Below are 18,748 nucleotides of genomic sequence, written 5' to 3'. Positions count from 1 at the left end.
TTTCTGATCTCAAAGTCTGTGCTCGAACCTGCCACCCAAATAGTCATTTCAGGTCTCTGGGCCTCAGTTTCTTCCTCTGCAAAATAGAGACCGTGGATGAGAGAATCTCTGAGGTCCCTTCCTGTTCTATATGGAAACAACTGCCCTGTAACTACAGACTCACTGTCCCCATCCTGGGTTGTCCTGTTTCTACTACTATCTCAGTCCCAGCCCAGGCACCGCCCTCACGCTGTAGGAGGGGCTTGTGGTCCTGCCTGGGGGAGGAATCTGTCCCTCACTCTTTGCTCCTTGAAATCTCTCCCTAGGGAAGATGTGCACAAGGTGGACATCATGACGTTTTGCCAGCAGAAAGCAGCACAGAGCCACAAATCTGAGACACCGGGGAGCAGAGACTCGGCTCTACTCTGGCAGCTGTTGGTTCTCCTTTGTCGGCAGAATGGGGTCAGTATCACCGCGGCCGGAGGATGGGCAGGTGCAGGCTGGACTGAAATTTAAATTTTCCTGGGAGAGAGAAGATTCGTCTTGGGGCATAATTATAAAAGGTAGCATTAAAGAAGCAATAAATGGCCTCAAGAAAAGAAACTGCTGAGGTCAATGCCAGAGTGCAAATGCTATAACTTTTCCCTGCTCTTCTCCACTGCTGCTGCTGCTGCTGCTAAGTCGCTTCAGTCGTGTCCGACTATGTGCGACCCCATAGATGGCAGCCCACCAGGCTCCCCCTTCCCTGGGATTCTCCAGGCAAGAACACTGAAGTGGGTTGCCATTTCCTTCTCCAATGCATGAAAGTGAAAAGTGAAAGTGAAGTCGCTCAGTCGTGTACGACTCTTAGCGACCCCATGGACTGCAGCCTACCAGGCTCCTCTGCCCATGGGATTTTCCAGGCAAGAGTACTGGAGTGGGGTGCCATTGCCTTCTCCACTAGCCTCTGGTTATTGCTCAGTTCTTGGGTTACCGCACCAAGCAGATAATACACCTATTAGAGTGTGCATATTTCTGGTCACCTTTGTGGCTCCTGACAGGCAGAAAATAGCCATGAGAATGAAGGTGGAGTTTCAACTACCACAATGCAAAAGGGACTGTCTTGTGTTTACATGTGGGTCTCCTCCTGAAGTGGACGGGCGCTCTGGTGCCCCGCCTTCTGCAGTCTGGGGTACCAGCATGGCGACGAATGGGAATGGGATTCTCTTTGCTTTGCAGTCCATGGTGGGGTCTGACATCGCCGAGCTGCTGATGCAGGACTGCAAGAAGCTGGAGAAGTACAAGCGGCAGCCGCCTGTCGCCAATCTCATCAACCTGACGGATGAGGACTGGCCAGTGCTGAGCTCGGGGACCCGGGACCTGCTCACCGGGGAGATTCCTCCCAGCGTGGAGACGCCTGCGCAGATCGTGGAGAAATTCACTAAGCTGCTCTACTATGGAAGGAAGAAGGCAAGTACCGCACCCACTCCTGCTTAAAATAGTCCGGGCAGCCCTATAGCTCACCCCTCCCCAATGATATGAGTGACATATACTTATTTTATAACAGTAAGTTCAGAAAGGTACAAAGGAAAAAAAAAACATCCAAAGTCCTACCATTAAAAGATAATACCTGTTAAAATTTTGGTATATGTACTTCTAGTATTTTCTATGCATATGTATCAATATTAAAAGTTAAATTAAATTACATATACAAGTTTTTTTCTTTTTTTCCCTTAAGACTATATGGTGAAACCCTCTCATGGCATTAAACTGTGCCACTAAAAACTAGATTATATTCCATTATATGAATGTATCATGTTTTATGCACAATTCACTGCTGTTGACTGTATAGGCCATGTACACTTTTGCCATTCTCTGGTAACTCAGTGGGTAAAGAATCCACCTGCAATGCAGGAGACCAGGGTTACACCCCTGGGTGGGGAAGATCCTCCGAAGAAGGAAATGGCAACCCACTCTAGTATTCTTGCCTGGAAAATCCCATGGACAGAGGAGCCTGGTGGGCTACAGTCCATGGGGCTGCAAGAGCCAGATGTGACTTATCCACTGAACCACCACCACCATAATTATGCAATTCAAAAATCTTGTTATATAAATCTTTGGATGACCTTTTTATTATTTTTTAAGATAGATTCCTAGAAGTGGAACTACTAGGTTAAAGAGTATGTACTTTTAAAAGGCTTTTCACACATACACTAAATTAGTTTCCAGGAAGTTTGTTTACAAATGATACCTCCATCAACTATATCTAAAATATGCATTTCAATACTGAATACTTTAATTCCACTGATGAAGTGATGTCTTCCGTATTTTTTGATATGTAAGTTAGACTTTGACATTTTTATGTTATTTATTAACTTTTAAATAGAAGTATATTTGACAAATGAAATGGCAAGATAAAGTGTACAATGTGATTTGATACATGGTGTGAAAGGATTCCCCTCACTGAGTTATTAACATATACATCACCTCACACATGTCCCTATTATTTTATACCCTAATTTTGAAGTTGAGCTCACGTTTTACAAAAGTCTGAAGTGAAGTGAAGTGAAAGTCACTCAGTTGTGTCCGACTCTTTGCTCCCCTCCATGGACTGTAGCCCACCAGGCTCCTCTGTCCATGGGATTTCCCAGGCAAGAATACTGGATTGAGTTGCATTTCAGTAAACTTAAATATTTGCATAAATGGTTGAAATCAATTCGAATCAATTAAAAATCAAAAGATAAAAGGAATATAACAGGAGAAATGATGCTGTTCCTCGCTCCCTCCCAACCACAAGATTTTTCCTCTCTGAAATATATGGAGGTATTTCCTCCATATATAATTATTTCCTCCCTCTTTGCCCTCATAGCATATTACATATCATGTCTTCACCTTCCTTTTGTCATTTAACAAAATCTTATAGGAAACACTCAATATTGGCATTGGTAAATTTTTTTTCCGTAAAGGAACAGATAGTAAATATTTTAGGCTTTGCTCAGGGACAGAGGAGCCTAGTGGGCTGCCGTCTATGGGGTCGAACAGAGTCGGACACGACTGAAGCGACTTAGCAGCAGCAGCAGCAGCAGCAGCTACTTAGTTCTGCTGTTATTGTGTGAAAACAGCCATGGATAATCTGAAAATAAATGGGTGTGGCTGTGTTTCAATAAAATTTTATTTATGGACATAGAAATTTGAATATATCACTTTCATGTGTAATGAAGCATTATTCTTTTTTTTGATCTTTTTTCAATCATTTAAAAGTGTAAAAACTTTTCGTAGCTTGTAGGCTGTACCAAAACAGCAGTGGGCTGAATTGGGTCTTTGGGCCACATTTTGGTGACTCTTGTTTCTTATTATATACAAATACCTTCCTAATTATTACTTAGAGCTACATGGGTTTATATAGGTGAATTATAATCAATTCAATTTAACTTCTGTAGATTGACACTTAGATCATTTCTAGTCTTTTGCAATTACAAATAATGCTGCAATGAATAACATTGTCATTTTGCCCTGGGGAGAGAATATATGTAAGGAAAGTTTGTAGAAGTGGAAGCTTTGGATCAAAGGGTATGTGGTTTGTAATTTTGATAGGTACTTACAAACTGACTTTTTAGAGGTTGTACTGATTACTCTACCAATATAGAGAGTGCCTGCTTCCCCCCACTCTCACCAACCCAGTGTGTTTCTTTTTGATATGTGCCAGTGTGAGAGGTGAAAAAAATATATAGTAGTTATTTGCATTTTTCTTATTATAAATGAAGCTGAATATCCTTTAATCTGTGGATATTTTTGTCACAGATTTTCCACATTTTTCTGTGGAGCTTTGATACCCATATATTGATTTGTAGGAGCTCTTTACTTTTTTAGGATTTTCTGTCTGAAATAACTTTTTTGGAGTGATATATAGAAAGGCTTTTCCTGCTTCAAAATTAATTTATGAAAATAAAGTTGAAATACTTTTGTGACTTCACCTTTACCTTTAAATCTTTAATTGTGTGTGTCTTTGTATGTGATGTTATCTTTTAAATGAGAGATAGACATGATACTCAGTGAAAATGGGATCAACTTGTAGCATATATGTGTGTGTGTATAGTCATTATATATTTAATATATATATTCACTAAATAGTAGGCACTGCTATTTCTTGCCTGGAGAACCCCAGGGATTGGGGAGCCTGGTGGGCTGCCATCTACGGGGTCGCATAGAGTCGGACACGACTGAAGCAACATAGCAGCAGCAGCAGCAGCTATTCCACCAGTGATTCACTTACTCAATAAACATTTATGTAGCAGCCACTTCTAAGGCATCAAACCCAGTAGGGGATACAGAGATAAATCAGTGATGATCTCTTTCTTAAGAATAAGTAATGACCATAACAACAACAATAATAAAAGAAAATATTTGAAAAATACTTTCTATGTGCCAGATACTCACCCATCAGCTTATATGCATTATCTCATTTATCTTCATAGAAACCCTCTAGTTTAGGTTCTATTCTTATTCTACGTATTTATAAATGAGGAAAGTTAGTAATAAAGCAAGGGTTAGATTTAGGAAGCCTGGTACCTGAGCTTGGGCTTGTAACCACCCACCACATCATCTGTCATACTATGACCCAAAGGTCGCAAGGGTAGATAGAGCCCTGTGGGAGTTCAGAGAGATCTGTGAGGAGCTGGACTCCACAATATTTTTAAAATCTTATTTTAACATTTGACTAGGGTCTTAATTCTGGCATTGTGCAAGATTGATAGCCTCCATATAAGTTTCCAATTCATCACTTATTCTTAAATTATATTTTGGGGGATGCAGATTTTTGACTAAAGTAGTATTCCCCACCAATCAAAATGGTTGTCTGAGGAGGCCTTACAAAGAGCTTAGAAAAGAAGAGAAGCAAAAGGCAAAGGAGAAAGGGAAAGATACACCCAACTGAATACAGACTTCCAAAGAATAGCAAGGAGAGATAAGAAAGCTTACCAGTCTTTAGTAAATCCTCCTAAAAAATACTACTATGAAATAGTTTAATGTACAAAAATATCTATCTTCTTTTCCCCAAAAAGAACATTTTCTTTTTTTTTAAGATTTCATCTGGGTTTCTTTTTTTTCAAATTGAAGTATAGTTGATATATAATGTTGTGTTAATTTTTGTTGTACAGCAGAGTGATGCAGTTATACATATAGATACACTTTTTAAATTTTATTTGGCAAAACAAATACAATATTGTAAAGTTTAAAAATAAAATAAAAATTAAAATTTTTAAATATTTTAATTAAAATTTTAATATTTTAATTTAAATATTTTTAAATATTACAACAATATTTTTAAATATTGTTTTCTATTATGTTTTATTACAAGATTTTGAATATAGTTCCTGGTGCTGTACGTAGGAACTTATTTCAAAAAGAGCAATCTTAATGTCATTTTTACTTCTACTGAGGCTGAATTTCCTAACTGTGATTGTTTAAATTTATTCTCTCGTCAAATATGATAATGTGGGAGATGTTGGGATAATCAAATACATTTTCATTTGGAGGTGGAAATACCTCATTAGTAATCTCCTGTCCAAAAATCAAATTATTTTGGGGACAGTAAGGAAACTGCGTGGTCAGTTACAAGGTTGTATCTGACTCTTTTGTGACTCCATGGACTATAGTAGTCCACCAGGCTCCCCTGTCCATGGGATTTTTCCAGGCAAGAATACTAGAGTGGGTTGCCATTTCATCCTCCAGGGGATCTTCCTGACTCAGGGATCAAACTGGCGTCTCCTGTGTCTCCTGCATTGGCAGGTGGCTTCTTTACTATTCAACCTCACATATAAATTAAACTCTTACTAAATAGTTTTGAAAATTAAATGAAGAGATAAATATATGTATGTGTATGTTTTTAAATTTGCAGCTTTTGACCCATGTCACCAAATTAATGGCATGATTACTTTGACATATGAAGTTGACTAGTTAACTAATAAGCACTTGATATTTAGTAAGTAGTTAGTTATGGTGTTAGGAGGGGTAGAATAATGGCTATGTATACTGGCTTAAACATAATAGCAGCCTTTTTCTCTTCATGTGATAATACTGGGCAGGTGAACAGAAGATGGGGCAGCCCTCCTCCATAAGTAACCCAAGGGCTCAGCTGTATGAGGCTCTACCATCTTCAACATAGAGTTTCTAAGGCTCCTGGGTATCATCTGCATTCCAGCCAGATGGGGAAAAGGCCACGGAGGACCGAGCATGGGGAGTTCTATGGGCCAGACCCAGAGGCTGCATGCATTGCTTCCATTCCCATCTGATAACCTAGAACTCAGCCACACCTCAGTGCCAGGGAGGTAAGAAATACAGTCCAGTTCTTGGCCCAGGAAGGAGAGCATGGATTTGGGTGAGGAACTAGGTGTCTCTGCCACAGTTGTTAATAAACAGTTCCTCTACTATGCCCTGTGAACACCATCTTACAACTCATCTTTAGAGACGCAGTCCTTGGTGTGAAATGCCTCTCATTCTTGGTGCTTAGGCTCATGAAAGTATCATGTGACATTTTCTCAAGAGATAAAGGTAACCATGTTTGTGGGGAGCTAATGAAATCATGTAATAGGTTCTGATAACATGAAGGTTGGAGAAAGGGACAATGGAGAGAGCTGCCAGCTGAAGCTGGTTCCCTACTCCTTCTTTCTCAGATTCACGTGGGAGGCTCTGCGAGTCTTCCTGGAAGCCTAGCCTCCACCTGCTCAGGGGGCAGCGGCGCCCAAGCACAGTTGCTGGTTGTGTTAGAGGAAGGTGAGCAGGGTACTGACGGTGGTGTCTGTGTTCTCAGGAAGCCTTGGAGTGGGCCATGAAGAACCATTTGTGGGGCCATGCTTTGTTCCTCTCCAGCAAGATGGACCCAAGGACCCACAGCTGGGTCATGAGTGGGTGAGTCAGGGACTTGCACAGGGAGAGCCCAATGGAGTGGAGAGACCTCCCCTCCAAATGTGGGGATGAGGGTAGGGAGAAATACGAGACGCACTGAAGAGCCCCACCCTCCAAGCGTCTTTCCAATTCTAAGTCGGGTGTAGTATTTCTCTTCTCCAGATCTTTAAAACCTAGGCGCGGATACATTCTTTTTAGCTGCTGAATTGAACAAAACATTTTACTGACATTTTCTCAGGGTCAGAGCTTTCAAAGATTAAACAGGATTCTGCATTGCAGTAGCCTTCTCTCATTGGAAGAGAGAAGTTCCTAGAACTCTAGAGAGTTCCATCAGTGAGGGGGTGGATCACTTAAGGGTGACTGACAGAGCCTTAGGACTGAGAGGTAGTAACTCACTGCTTAGTCCTGCAGTGGGGTGTGGGTGCTGGGAAGTAGGGAGGGATACAGAGTAGCAGGACTGTGAGCTGTGGTAGAAAGGGGTTTATCGGGCTGGAGATTAGATACGGAAGACTTCATCAAATGGGAGATGTCAAGACTGAAGAGATGCCCTCGGTCATAGTTTGCACTGGCATACCAGGACCTGGGTGCCAGGAGGCACTGGGAAGAGGGCTCAAACCAGAATGGGATGGGAATGGAGGTGTGAGTACCTAGCCAGGAGTTTAGAACAGGGGCGATGAAACAGTTAAGGAGACCCAGGATCAAATGGAGGTGGTGGGTGTAGTGGGTGCTGGGGTCAGCCCTTCAGGCTGCAGTTAGCATCCGCGGGTGGTTGGGGACAGATGTGTGGCAGGATTGGGGTGGGTGGGGGCCTCCCATAAGGAGCAGGCTGGGGTCAGACAGTGAGAAGGATGTTAACTCAAAATTTATCTTCCTGTGTTGGTTAAAGCCTTGAAGCTACCTTCTCAGCTCGTTTAGTTGCTTAGTCATGTCTGACTCTTTGCAACCCTGTGGACTGTAGCCCGCCAGACTCCTCTGTCCATGGTCTTTCTCAGGCAAGAATACTGGAGTGGGTTGCCATTTCCTTCTCCAGGGGGTCTTCCGACGCAGGGATTGAACCTGAGTCTCTTGCATTTGGCAGGCAGATTCTTTACTGCTGAGCCACCAGGGAAGCTTTATCTTATATTTAAGTGAAGTGAAGTTGCTCAGTCGTGTCTGACTCTTTGTGACCCCATGGACCGTAACCTACCAGGCTCCTCCATCCATGGGATTTTTCAGGCAAGAGTACTGGAGTGGGTTGCCATTTCCTTCTCCAGGGGATCTTCCCAACCCAGGGACTGAACCTGGGTCTCCTGCACTGCAGGTAGGCTCTTTACCATCTGAGCCACCAGGGAAGCCATCTTATATTTAAGTTTGCCATAAATCCTGCTGGGCAGAGTTGGATAAGAAGATGGACACCCCCACTTTAAGTTGGGTCTGTGGGGCTCACATCTGTCCCACTGCCTGGGAGTCTATTCTTCACCATGGTCCCTGCTGAGTCTCTTTATTACTCCGACCCTCAGTCTTCCCAGTAAATGGTGACCACCGTGTTCTTCATTATGTTCACTATGGGTCAGAATAGTAAGGAGCACTGAACTTCTATGAGGAGAAGCACTCCCAGCTCTGGAGGAAGGATGCTTTTAAAGACAGCATTCTGAGGGATAAATCTCCTTTAGGTTTTGGAAGTGAGCATCCCACAACCCTGAGCTGTAGTGTACATCTCTGCTACGGATTTCCGCCTTGGGCCATTGATGTTTGATGGGGCCCAGTGAATCGTGAAATCTCTCTCTCACTGAGTATGCTTAAATCTCAAATCAGCCATAGAGCTTATTATATCCTTGTTAAGCAGATCCCACGGTTTGTCATCAGCAGGATCATTTCTGGTCCCTGCTCTACGCCTCTTCAGTTACTGAAAATGACTATTTAGTACTTGTGAGCAAAGGCACGAGAGACCCGGGTTAGCAAGAAGCCCCCCAAAACCAGCACTGAGAACTGTAGGCCAGGCCTGGAGGAGGACTGCCTCGGGGCAGTGGGTCTCGAGGGTGGCTGGGGAGGAGGGGTCTGAAAAGAAGAGGTTCAGGTTTACCGTTGGGCTCTCAGGGTTCATTGACTTATGCGTGGCTCATCTCCGTGATGGATGAAGGTCTATAAAAATGGTTTGCTCAAGAGTTAGGGTGTCAGTGCTGAAGTGCAGAAGGTTCTCCCCGGGTGGTAAGGTCTGTTTGGGGTGTGTGGTGGGATGGGTGTCCTAAAGTGGGATGGAGCTGAGCCATAACCAAAAAGCAGAGAGAAACTCGAGTTTCAACAGAAGCCACTGCAAGGCAACGGGTTAAAGGTGCTCTTGATTGGGTCCCCACTGATGGTCGGTCCCCTCTCTCTGCAGCTTCACCAGCACACTGGCGCTCAACGATCCACTACAGACTCTCTTCCAGCTCATGTCGGGAAGGATCCCACAGGCAGCCACGGTACCCTTCATAACAGGAGCCCAGCATCCAAAGGGTTTAGTGTGTGGGGACTGCTCAGGGACGAAGTGATGGCTTTAGAGATGACAAATAAAATAACTGTCCCTTAATCCCCTCCCATGTGCCTGGCCCTGTGCTAAGTCCTGTGATGGATATTATTTCATTTAATGTGTGGAGGTAGGAATTATTATCCCTGTTTTGCAGTCATGAAAACTGAGATGCAAAAGTGTAAAATGACCCAAGATCACAGAGCTAGGGGCAGAGGAGTCAAGATCGGTACAGGTCTGTCTGATTCCGAAGATCTTGCTCTTTCCACAAATCCACAGCTACCTGCTGAGTGGAGAATAGTGAGTGAAGCTGAGGCTGCTCTCCCCGCTTACCACAACCAGGCTTCCTTTCTTCCCCACCACTGCACGGGATCCTTCAAACAGGGACACTCTAGATTCTACAGGTCATCAGCGTGAGATGTGGTTCAAGAGAACCCTGAGGCCACCTTGATAGTTTTCCCATTATAAGAGACTTGATCTTTTTGTCCTAAGGTATTCCTTCCTTATCCTCGAAGTCCAATAATTTTAGTAAGATATATCTTGTTGACCATCTGTGTCGATTTTTAGGGAAATAGAGCACGCTCTTTTAATATGTGCATCCATCTCTCACAGTTCAGGAAAAATTTCTTGAATTATATCCTTCAGTATTTGTTTTGTTCTCTTATATTGGTTTTCTTTTCAGGAACTCCCTCTATATATAAAATATAATATATATATATATATATATGATTCTTTCTTTTCTTCTTTTTTGCTGTGTCCCTCCTGTGTGTCTCTTACTATGTTTTCATCAGTGACTCTTGCTTGCTATGCTCTTTGAAATTTTGTCATTAAAAAAAATATATATATATTTATTTATTTGACTGTTTCTGGTCTTAGTTGTGGTGCTTGGGTTCTTTGTTGTGGGAATGTGGGCTTCTCTCTGGTTATGGTGTGTGGGCTCCAGAGCACGTAGGCTCAGCAATTGTGGTGTCTAGGCTTATTTGCCCCATGGCATGTGGGATCTTGGTTCCCTGACCAGGTATAGAACCCACATTCCCTGCATTGGAAGGCAGATTCTTAACCACTGAACCACCAGGGAAGTCCCCTCCATTTTTGTCTTTATTTCTTTGATTTTCCTGCCCCGTCTCTCCTGAGCTTTGCAGATTACATTTGCCTCCTCCTGTTCTCCACCATCTCTTTCCTCTGCTCCTATAACTTAGCTTTAGGCCTTTGCTTCATAAAAGAAATTGTTTCATTATTTTACTTACATTCATGATGAAATATTTGGTGACCATTCTTTGTTTTGTGGTATCATTTTTTTTTTTGGTGAATGTTCTCTGTACTGTCTTCCTTCCTTTTATCTTGATGGTATATTTGTACAAATTCTGTATTTGTTCCTTCACAGGCTTCAAGCCTTCCTTGGGCCAGTTATTTACAGGAGGTTTGAGCTGGGGAGATGCCAGGGCCATCTTCCAGGCCAGCTGGCATTTCCACACAACCTGGTATTTTCTGTGAGCATCTTTGCTTCTCCCCAGCCAGTGGAGATGGCTGTGGGATCCCCTCTCTCTGGTGTTCTCTCTCTCTGCCTCCCGAACCCACCTCTGCTCAATCTCTTTTGGAAGCCTTTTCTTGTATTTAGAGGCTTGGGTTTTTGCTGACATTTAGTTTTAATGAAAACACACTCACACTTTTGCTTTTTTGTCCTTCTTATTGCTTGTGGGCAATTTCAAGAAAAGAAAAGAGAAATACTGACTTTCATGCCCCTTTGTCAAACGAACTGGCTATATTAGAACATGGGATGCACCTCACAGTTCTGCCGAATGCCTGTGCTCTGCAGTGAAATCCTACCATGTCACAAAACGCTAAATGCAGGGAGTGATGTAATCAGCATATGGTCCATTGGGTCTCAGTGTACTGGTAGAGTTTGCTAAATGATCCCTGCTTTGGGGTGAGAAAACCAAGGAGCCAGAAGTGATATGACAGTGTGGTATTTGACACCGTGTTGGAGAGTTCCCTAGCATCATAGCAGCCAGTAGAAGGCCAGACTTTGGTCCTTAGAATAACAGGTGCAGTGGACGAAGCATGGAGACTGGAAAACAGAGATGTGGGCTTCTGTCACAGGCTTAACCTAGGCTCTGCTCCTCAGAGTCTAGCTGTGTGAACTGGGTCTTGTTACTTAGTCTCAGAGTCTCAGCTTTTCATCTTTGTGGGCATTTTGATGCCTAACAGAGCTATTGTAAAAATTAAAGGAGAGAGAATATCTGAATGTATTAATGACCATACTTGGCCCATTGAAGTTAGTTAATAAGTGTTCTTTCTCTCTCCCCACCTCCATAGACCTGCTTTACAGTGATTTCTGCTCCCCCGCCCCACCCCCCAAATCACCTAGGGAGAAGACAGAAGAATTGCTTCTAAGTTTTTGTTCTTTTAGCAAGAGCTTTTCTGTTGCTGGTTCCCTTAGTTCCAGCCAGAAAGAGCCTGGCTCACACGTTAAAATGGGGATAATAATAGTACTTAATGCATGTGATTGTTCATAGGAGAAATGCTTAGCACAGGCTGCGGCCCAGGGTTAGAGTGCAATAAGTGAGAACTGCTATTATTTTTGTGATTTATCATCATCATTCCTCTCATTCACACTGCTTTGCCCAGATAAACAAAGAGTATCTATAAAATGGAGCTGGAGAAAGCATCTTTTGTTCTGTGGGATAATTACAAATACAATAGCAAATAATTGTGAATTGTTTTGACCTCAGATCTTAGCTATTACTGTCAATCTCCTGTTCTGTCCATTCTGTGTAACAAATTGGAGGACAGACTGGTCTGCAAATCACCTCCTTTCCTCTGCTGTGCTTCCGTGTGTGTGAGTATTTACACCTACATGTAATTTATAAAGTGCAAACCAAGTGCAATCTTATTTTATCGTCAACAGTAATCCCGTCAGGTAGACATTATGATCTCGATTTAAGAAATGAAGAAACAAAGCTTCAAAGGCATTAAGAAACTTGCTCCAGAGGCAGGGCCCCTGTTGAATCCAGAGCCTGTGACATTGTTTTGTTTATTGCTATTTCCTCTGCCCTGAAATTCCCCGTCATTCAGGAGGACGGCCCATCCGTTCCCATGGGGCTTCCACCCGCGTCCACTTCTCTGACTACCCTCTACCGCCCCCTCGTGGAGCTCTGCTGCCCCTGCATCGTCACTAGCGACAGTGCTGGCTGGGCGCCTTGGCCTGTTTTCTCACTCCTCAAGAGGCGATAGGAATTAGATTTCACAGAGTTGTGCGAAGATTAAAGAAGGTCATGTGTAGAAGAGGACTCGGTAAAAACAGAAGACATTAGCCATTTGGTAAAATATTAAGGAGCCCAGTGTTCCCCTGTTTTCTTACAGGTTAATATGGAGTCCTCTCATGAACCAAGGGTTTGTGATCCTCCTTCTTCCATGGAAATATCAATATTTTTTAAAAAAAATTTTGTCCCCAGCTATTGAGATTAGGGGCATCAGGATGAAATTTGAAAATTAGTGACTAGTAGTGTGATTTTATTTTTATCTACCTCCCAATATTGGAGAAGGAAATGGGAACCCACTCCAGTATTCTTGCCAGGAGAATCCCATGGACAGAGGAGCCTGGCAAGCTACAGTCCATGGGGTCGCAAGAATCAGACATGACTTAGCGACTAAACCACCAAGGACCACCTCCCAATATTCCTGTGTAGGTGTGTATGTAATGTGTCTGCCTACCCATCCTTCTAAGAATTTTGCTTTGTTAAAAAAAAGAAAACTCAGAATCAATGAGTGGCTGCACTGCAGGCAGCCAAATAGGCATTCCTGGCAAATCAGAAAATACACAACGCCTTCCTTAACCTATGCTCTGGCCGGGCTGTATTACTCAGCCAATGTGCCATTTTTCTGCTGCTTTTCAGTGTTGTGGGGACAAGCAGTGGGGAGACTGGAGGCCACACTTAGCAGTGATTCTGTCGAATCAGGGTGGGGACCCGGAGCTGTACCAGCGCACGATTGTCGCCATGGGGGACACCCTAGGTAAGCAGAGACCAGCTCCGTCCCCTCCTCGCCTCTGTCTCCAGGCCAGCTTTAAACACCCCGTGCTTAGACTTAGGTTCCGTGTTGGGCCCGAATCTATGTCTCAGGCATTCCTTTGACCCAGGAGCCTCAGTGTTTTGGGGACAGAAAATCCAGGGAGAGGAGTGTCCTTACCTTTCCGTTTCCCAGATTTCTGCTGCGAGCAAGTGCAGGCCAGGCCCCTGAGACTCTGGGGTCCCGCCTCTGCAGGAGGCTGCCCTGAGTGGTTGCTTCCTGTGCCCGGGTCAGAGTCCCCAGCAGATGGAATTAATACCTGGAGCATCTCCCCTACTGTTGTTGTCGGTCCCCCAGTGACCCAGCTCAACCAGATAGGAAATTCTATTTTTGCCTGAGCTCCCCTGGGTAACTGTGTAGCCTTTATTTCTATCATCTCTTTGTGAATGTGGCCTTTTAAACACTTAGGGGCTGTTGGATGTTGCAGATCAGTGGTTCTCAGATTGGGTCAAGGGACAGAATATTTAGAAAATCATTGCTTTGTGGCACTTCGTGAAATACTGCTCTGCTAAACTTAAAATAGCTACAGGTGAAGTTGTGCCCAGTCAAATGACAAGTTATTCAGCACCTGAGTAGAAGGAACTAACTTTTGTTGAACCTTCTTGGGTGCCAAGCTAATTACTTTGCCTACTTGAATTAACTCAGTGTTGAACTAATGAAAAAGGTATGGGAGAACACTTAAAAACTGGGAACAATTTGGTAATGAATGTGATTTTTATGAGCACTGGGAAAAGTCTTCTGTTGTTTGATTTTTGCAGGGGAGGCATTAATGCCCCAAGAAGCCTAGTTTAAAAACTGCTGCTTCCAACGGTCTGCTTCTCTGCTCAGGTGTAGGCATTTCTTACCTATTTCTCCCCTTCCAGAAGGACTAAAATGCTTAGAAACGTCCTCATCAAAAGTCCATTAGGGGGAATGTGAAATAGTGCCTTCTTCTAGCTGGAGAAGTGAAATGGAATGTCGGAGGGCAAAAATGGGGTGGGAGAGGGAGTGGGGTTTGGGGTCTGTGGCTCGTGTCATGGAGAGCTTGTTCTTTTATTCCCGTGAAGCTGTCTGCTCCGACCTCAGAGCCGCTCTCAAGCCCTCTCCCCTCCCACCCGGATGGTGGGTCCCTCCCTTGGTGGGCGTGTTCCCTGACCCAGGCTTGTTCTCCGCCTACAGCTGGGAAGGGGCTGGTGGAGGCTGCTCACTTCTGCTACCTCATGGCCCACGTGCCCTTCGGCTACTACACCGTGAAGACAGACTACTTGGCCTTGCTGGGCAGTAGCCACAGGTATGCCAGTCTTCTGGGGGACAGAGAGTGGCGAGGACGTCTTCCGGGGGATTGGGTTAGCCCTAGCTGGGTTTCATGGCTTCCTTTTTCCACGGTCTCTTGTGAATTTTCAGCTGCTGCTGATGGTTTTTCAGCACAGGTAGGCTCTGGGCTGAGAGATGCCGGGAAGAGTGCAGCATCACACCGCCAGGGGTACTCAGGCCCAGGCCTTGCTCCCGGAAGCTGCGAGCTGGGGCCCGTGGGTTGTAGTGTGCCTCTCTGGCCACTCGGTGGCGCCCTGGCTCCATGACCAGAGACTGACTCTTGGAAAATGCTAATACGAGCGCGGTGGCTTGAGGCTGTGCGTTAAGCAGCCGTGGACCTATTTTCAGAACCGGCCTTGGGCAAAATCTGCAAGTGGAAGAAGTTTGTGTTTCGCCCCCACAGCTTACACTGACTTGACACACAAGCTACTCAAAAGTCAGGCCTGTCATTTATTCCCTGCTGGCCATAACATTAGACTTCTCACAAAGAAGGACCTTGATAAGCCCCTAGACAGTGAATAAATGGATGAAAAGACCAGGTTGCTCCCCAGCCACCCTCCACATTCTGGGTCTTTCTTTCTCTCTCTCTCTGTGATAGTTAAGATTTCCTAAGCTCTTACATTGTACCAGCTGTTTTATTTGCACCATTTCCTTCAATCATTACACATGTACCCTGTGAAGAAAGTGTATTTTTAAGCTTCACTTTATAGAGGAGGGAAACTGAGGCACAGAGAGGTGGAGTAACAGGTCTAAGATTGTACAGCTAAAGTGCGGTCAGGCTGGACTTGGAATCCAGACTGTCAGGCTTTTCTTCGTAGAAACGCATCATCTCATGACCTGTCTGTCAAGGTCATGGTCTCTGATAGCACATAGTTAATTTGTCAGAGAAGCCTGTCTGGGCCAGATGTGACAAATAAGTGAAATGGGTTATGCAGTGTCCCCAACCCTTTTGGCACCAGGACTGGTTTCGTGGAAGACAATTTTTCCACGGATTTGGATTGGTGGGGGAAAAAGAAAACCTCGTATGGTTTCAGTATGATTTAAGTGCATTATATTTATTGTGCATTCTATTTCTGTTGTATTGCATCAGCTCCACCTCAGATCTCCAGGCGTTAGATCCTGGAGGTTGGAGACCCCTGGGTTAAGGTGTCCCCCTCCTGTGTACTGAATGAGGATGTTTCTGGAGATCCAGCCCTGACCCCAGGGGAAGCCCCAGTGATTATGGTTTCAGCCCCCACGGCAGCTGTTTTGGGGCCCATGTGGACTCTGAGGGCCCCCCAGATCACGTTTGCTCAGTCTGCTTTCTCACTGGAGCAAGCGTCCGGTGTAGGGACCGTCATTTGATTTTTGGCTCTGCGGTGCTACTCTCTCTCTGCAGGGCCTTCTTTCTTCAGTGCTCCCGGAACATCACATGGCTCCCTCTTTCCTGCTCTTCTGCTCAGGCTGGGGTGACCTGTCCCAGACACCCACTCTGGGCTCTCAGGGCACTAAGGCTGGTGCTCAGCATGTTTACATGCTGGGAGATGCAGTGCCCCTCTGAGCTGGGCATGAGAGCATCTTGCCTTAAGTGACCCTCCAGAAAAGATGGCAGGAACCGCCCCCACTCCCTGAAGTCCCCCCGCTTGGCCCCCACCTTCCCCCAGAGCTTTTGGGGGCACAGATTCTCCTTCTTCTCTTGGAGCTACCCCAGGGATCAGCCCAGGACAGAAACTCTGCCGTGAATGGATGCAGCTGGAGTTTGGCTATCTATGAGTGAAATCCGTCCCCCACCCGCCCCAACCTCAAACTCTTTTATTGTTATTCTCTGGTTTTAGTCAAGAGTTTTTGAAATTTGCAACAACTGAGGCTATCCAGAGGACGGAAATCTTCGAGTACTGTCAGATGCTGGGCCGTCCCCGATCCTTCATCCCTTCTTTCCAGGTAACTGAACGCTCACGAGGCCCTTTCTGCATCTGACGGCTGTGGGCGGCTGGATTCTCAGCCTTGCTTTCTGGCAGGTAGTGGCTGGGCTAAGTCATCCACTGGACTTTTCCTCATGAGCTGGAGTGTGGGAAGGGTTAGGATGTCTTTCTAGGTCCCCCCAAGGTCTGCGTTTTTAAGACAGGAAAGCAAAACCTGGCAGCAGCCTCTGTGCTGTGGACTCCTGCCGCCCTCCTGATAAAGGAGAATCGGGCAGGCACCCCTGGGCCCCGCACCTGTCTGCAGCTCCTTCTGCTCTTCTGTCTCCAAACAGCTCCATCTTCTCCTCGGCTCCACGGCCATCCTGCCAGGAGCAGCCCCTGGCTGCTCACCGTTCCTACTCTCCTCTGACCTGCCGCTCCCATCTCTCTTGGATGCCTCCATCTTTAACTCTGGAATTCCTCCCTGCTCTGTCCTTTGGCCCTGTCTTCCTTCTTCCTCTCAGGGCTGCAGGTGTGTAGGCAGCATCCATGTCCAGGTTCTAACCTGTCAACCTCTCTACTGGATGCCCTGGTGTCCCCTTGGATCCCCAGAGACTTCTTCAGTGATTGTAGTGAGAGAGTATCTGGTGGCAACAACACACACACACTCACACACACAGACCACCACTACCACCACCACCACCAAACACAAAACAAAGCCTTGGAGATGAATGGATTACTGTCTGTAGGGCAGTGACCCAGTTAGTATCTTCTGTAAGGGTTTTACCAAAGACCCATCTTTTCCAGCACAGCCCTGCCCAGTGGGCTCCTTTGTGTCCATGCAGGTCTTCAGTCTCTTTCTCTTCTGTAGTCATCCCACCTCTTAGCTGTCTTTGGACTGATAGCAGTGAGATCAGCTGTTTTTAGGGAATGAGTTTTGCACACCTGGCGCTGTGCTATGATCCCCTGACTGAGCGATCTCTAATTCTGTGAGGCAGGCATGATTACTGTCTTTTCGCAAGAGAGGTTCCAAGGAGTTACATGCTATTGGCTCACATCTCTTGGGTACCATTTGCTCTAGGGACTTTACGTGGGTTATCTCATTGAATCTTTGAAACCACCAAGGGGGAGATCGTAGTATCATCCCCGTATTAGAGTGAGGAAACCGAGGTGCAGGGAGGAGGTGGGGGAACTAGCTTCGTGCTCCATACCAGCATAGAGCTGGGGTTTGAACTTGGGTCTGCCTATTCCTAGCCCCTCTGTACTCCATCTGGCTCTGTCCCTCATGCTTCTCTGAGCCCTTACCTGTATCTGTCTATACTCTCCCTCTTAGGCTTGAAGCCCCTGGCACCAGAGGCATTTTTTTTTCTTCTTCTACCTGTGCCCCTGGCGCCTGGTTCTCTGCCCCCCACACACCAGCCTTCCCAGAGATACAGGCTGCCTGATAAGAAGTGGAGAGGCTGGTGGATTTCCATGGTGACCAGCACCTAGGGAGACTCAGCTGATGTGCCCCCGTTCTCTGCAATGATGGAACTGCAGGCTGGGTTTGGAACTGTTCCTATACACAGATAGAATGCCCTAAATGTTGCAAGGCCCTCTTTAATATTTGGACCCAGAGTTAGCGGAAGTTGGCAGTCCACTGACTTCCAAGAAGTCTTATCTCCACTTCTCTCTTTCTGGCCCTGCTCCTCTTCGCAGGTGTATAAGCTCCTTTATGCGTCCCGTCTGGCAGATTATGGCCTCACGTCCCAGGCCTTGCATTACTGCGAAGCCATTGGCACAGCCCTCCTGAGCCACGGAGAGAGCAGTCACCCTGTGCTATTAGTGGAACTCATCAAGGTGAGCTTCTCAAAGGGCTCTCTGCAGGTGTGTTATCTTCAGTGTTCAGAGAAAGCTATTGTAAAGCGGCTCAGAGCCCCATTTCATCTTCTTTGAACATGCTATAAAATTGGAGCCCCTGGCTGTCTTTGACCACATATGCATGCCCAGATGTGATAAGCAGAGGCCTGACACTGCACAAAGAAGGATGCTATGGGTGGGAGGGGCGGGGGACGGGAGTGGGTTTGAAATGGGACTGGAAACCAGGCGTGTGCTGTGCAAGGAAGTCATTCTTGCATCTGCCTTTTTGGTACAGTAAAAATGCATGTTATGGCAAACCATT

General features: G+C 45.5%; 1 protein-coding gene across 9 annotated transcripts in view; it reads left to right on the top strand.

The window, feature by feature from the left end:
- SEC16B (SEC16 homolog B (S. cerevisiae)) overlaps positions 1 to 18,748 on the top strand; it is a 78,581-nt gene that overhangs the window by 45,474 nt on the left and 14,359 nt on the right. For 8 of the 9 annotated variants that reach the window (XM_010850116.1, XM_010850118.1, XM_010850114.1 and 5 more), the window contains 8 exons: positions 306 to 441; positions 1,198 to 1,428; positions 6,767 to 6,864; positions 9,221 to 9,302; positions 13,243 to 13,360; positions 14,573 to 14,684; positions 16,522 to 16,627; positions 18,286 to 18,426. In XM_010850116.1, coding sequence (XP_010848418.1) covers positions 306 to 441; positions 1,198 to 1,428; positions 6,767 to 6,864; positions 9,221 to 9,302; positions 13,243 to 13,360; positions 14,573 to 14,684; positions 16,522 to 16,627; positions 18,286 to 18,426 — 1,024 coding nt within the window. The remainder of the gene's footprint in view (positions 1 to 305; positions 442 to 1,197; positions 1,429 to 6,766; positions 6,865 to 9,220; positions 9,303 to 13,242; positions 13,361 to 14,572; positions 14,685 to 16,521; positions 16,628 to 18,285; positions 18,427 to 18,748) is intronic. The other variant, XM_010850119.1, reaches the window with a different exon arrangement.

The sequence above is a fragment of the Bison bison genome, unplaced genomic scaffold, assembly GCF_000754665.1.
Source record: "Bison bison bison isolate TAMUID 2011002044 unplaced genomic scaffold, Bison_UMD1.0 scf7180017864289, whole genome shotgun sequence".
Taxonomy (NCBI): domain Eukaryota; kingdom Metazoa; phylum Chordata; class Mammalia; order Artiodactyla; family Bovidae; genus Bison; species Bison bison.
This window is presented reverse-complemented; position numbering and strand designations above follow the sequence as displayed.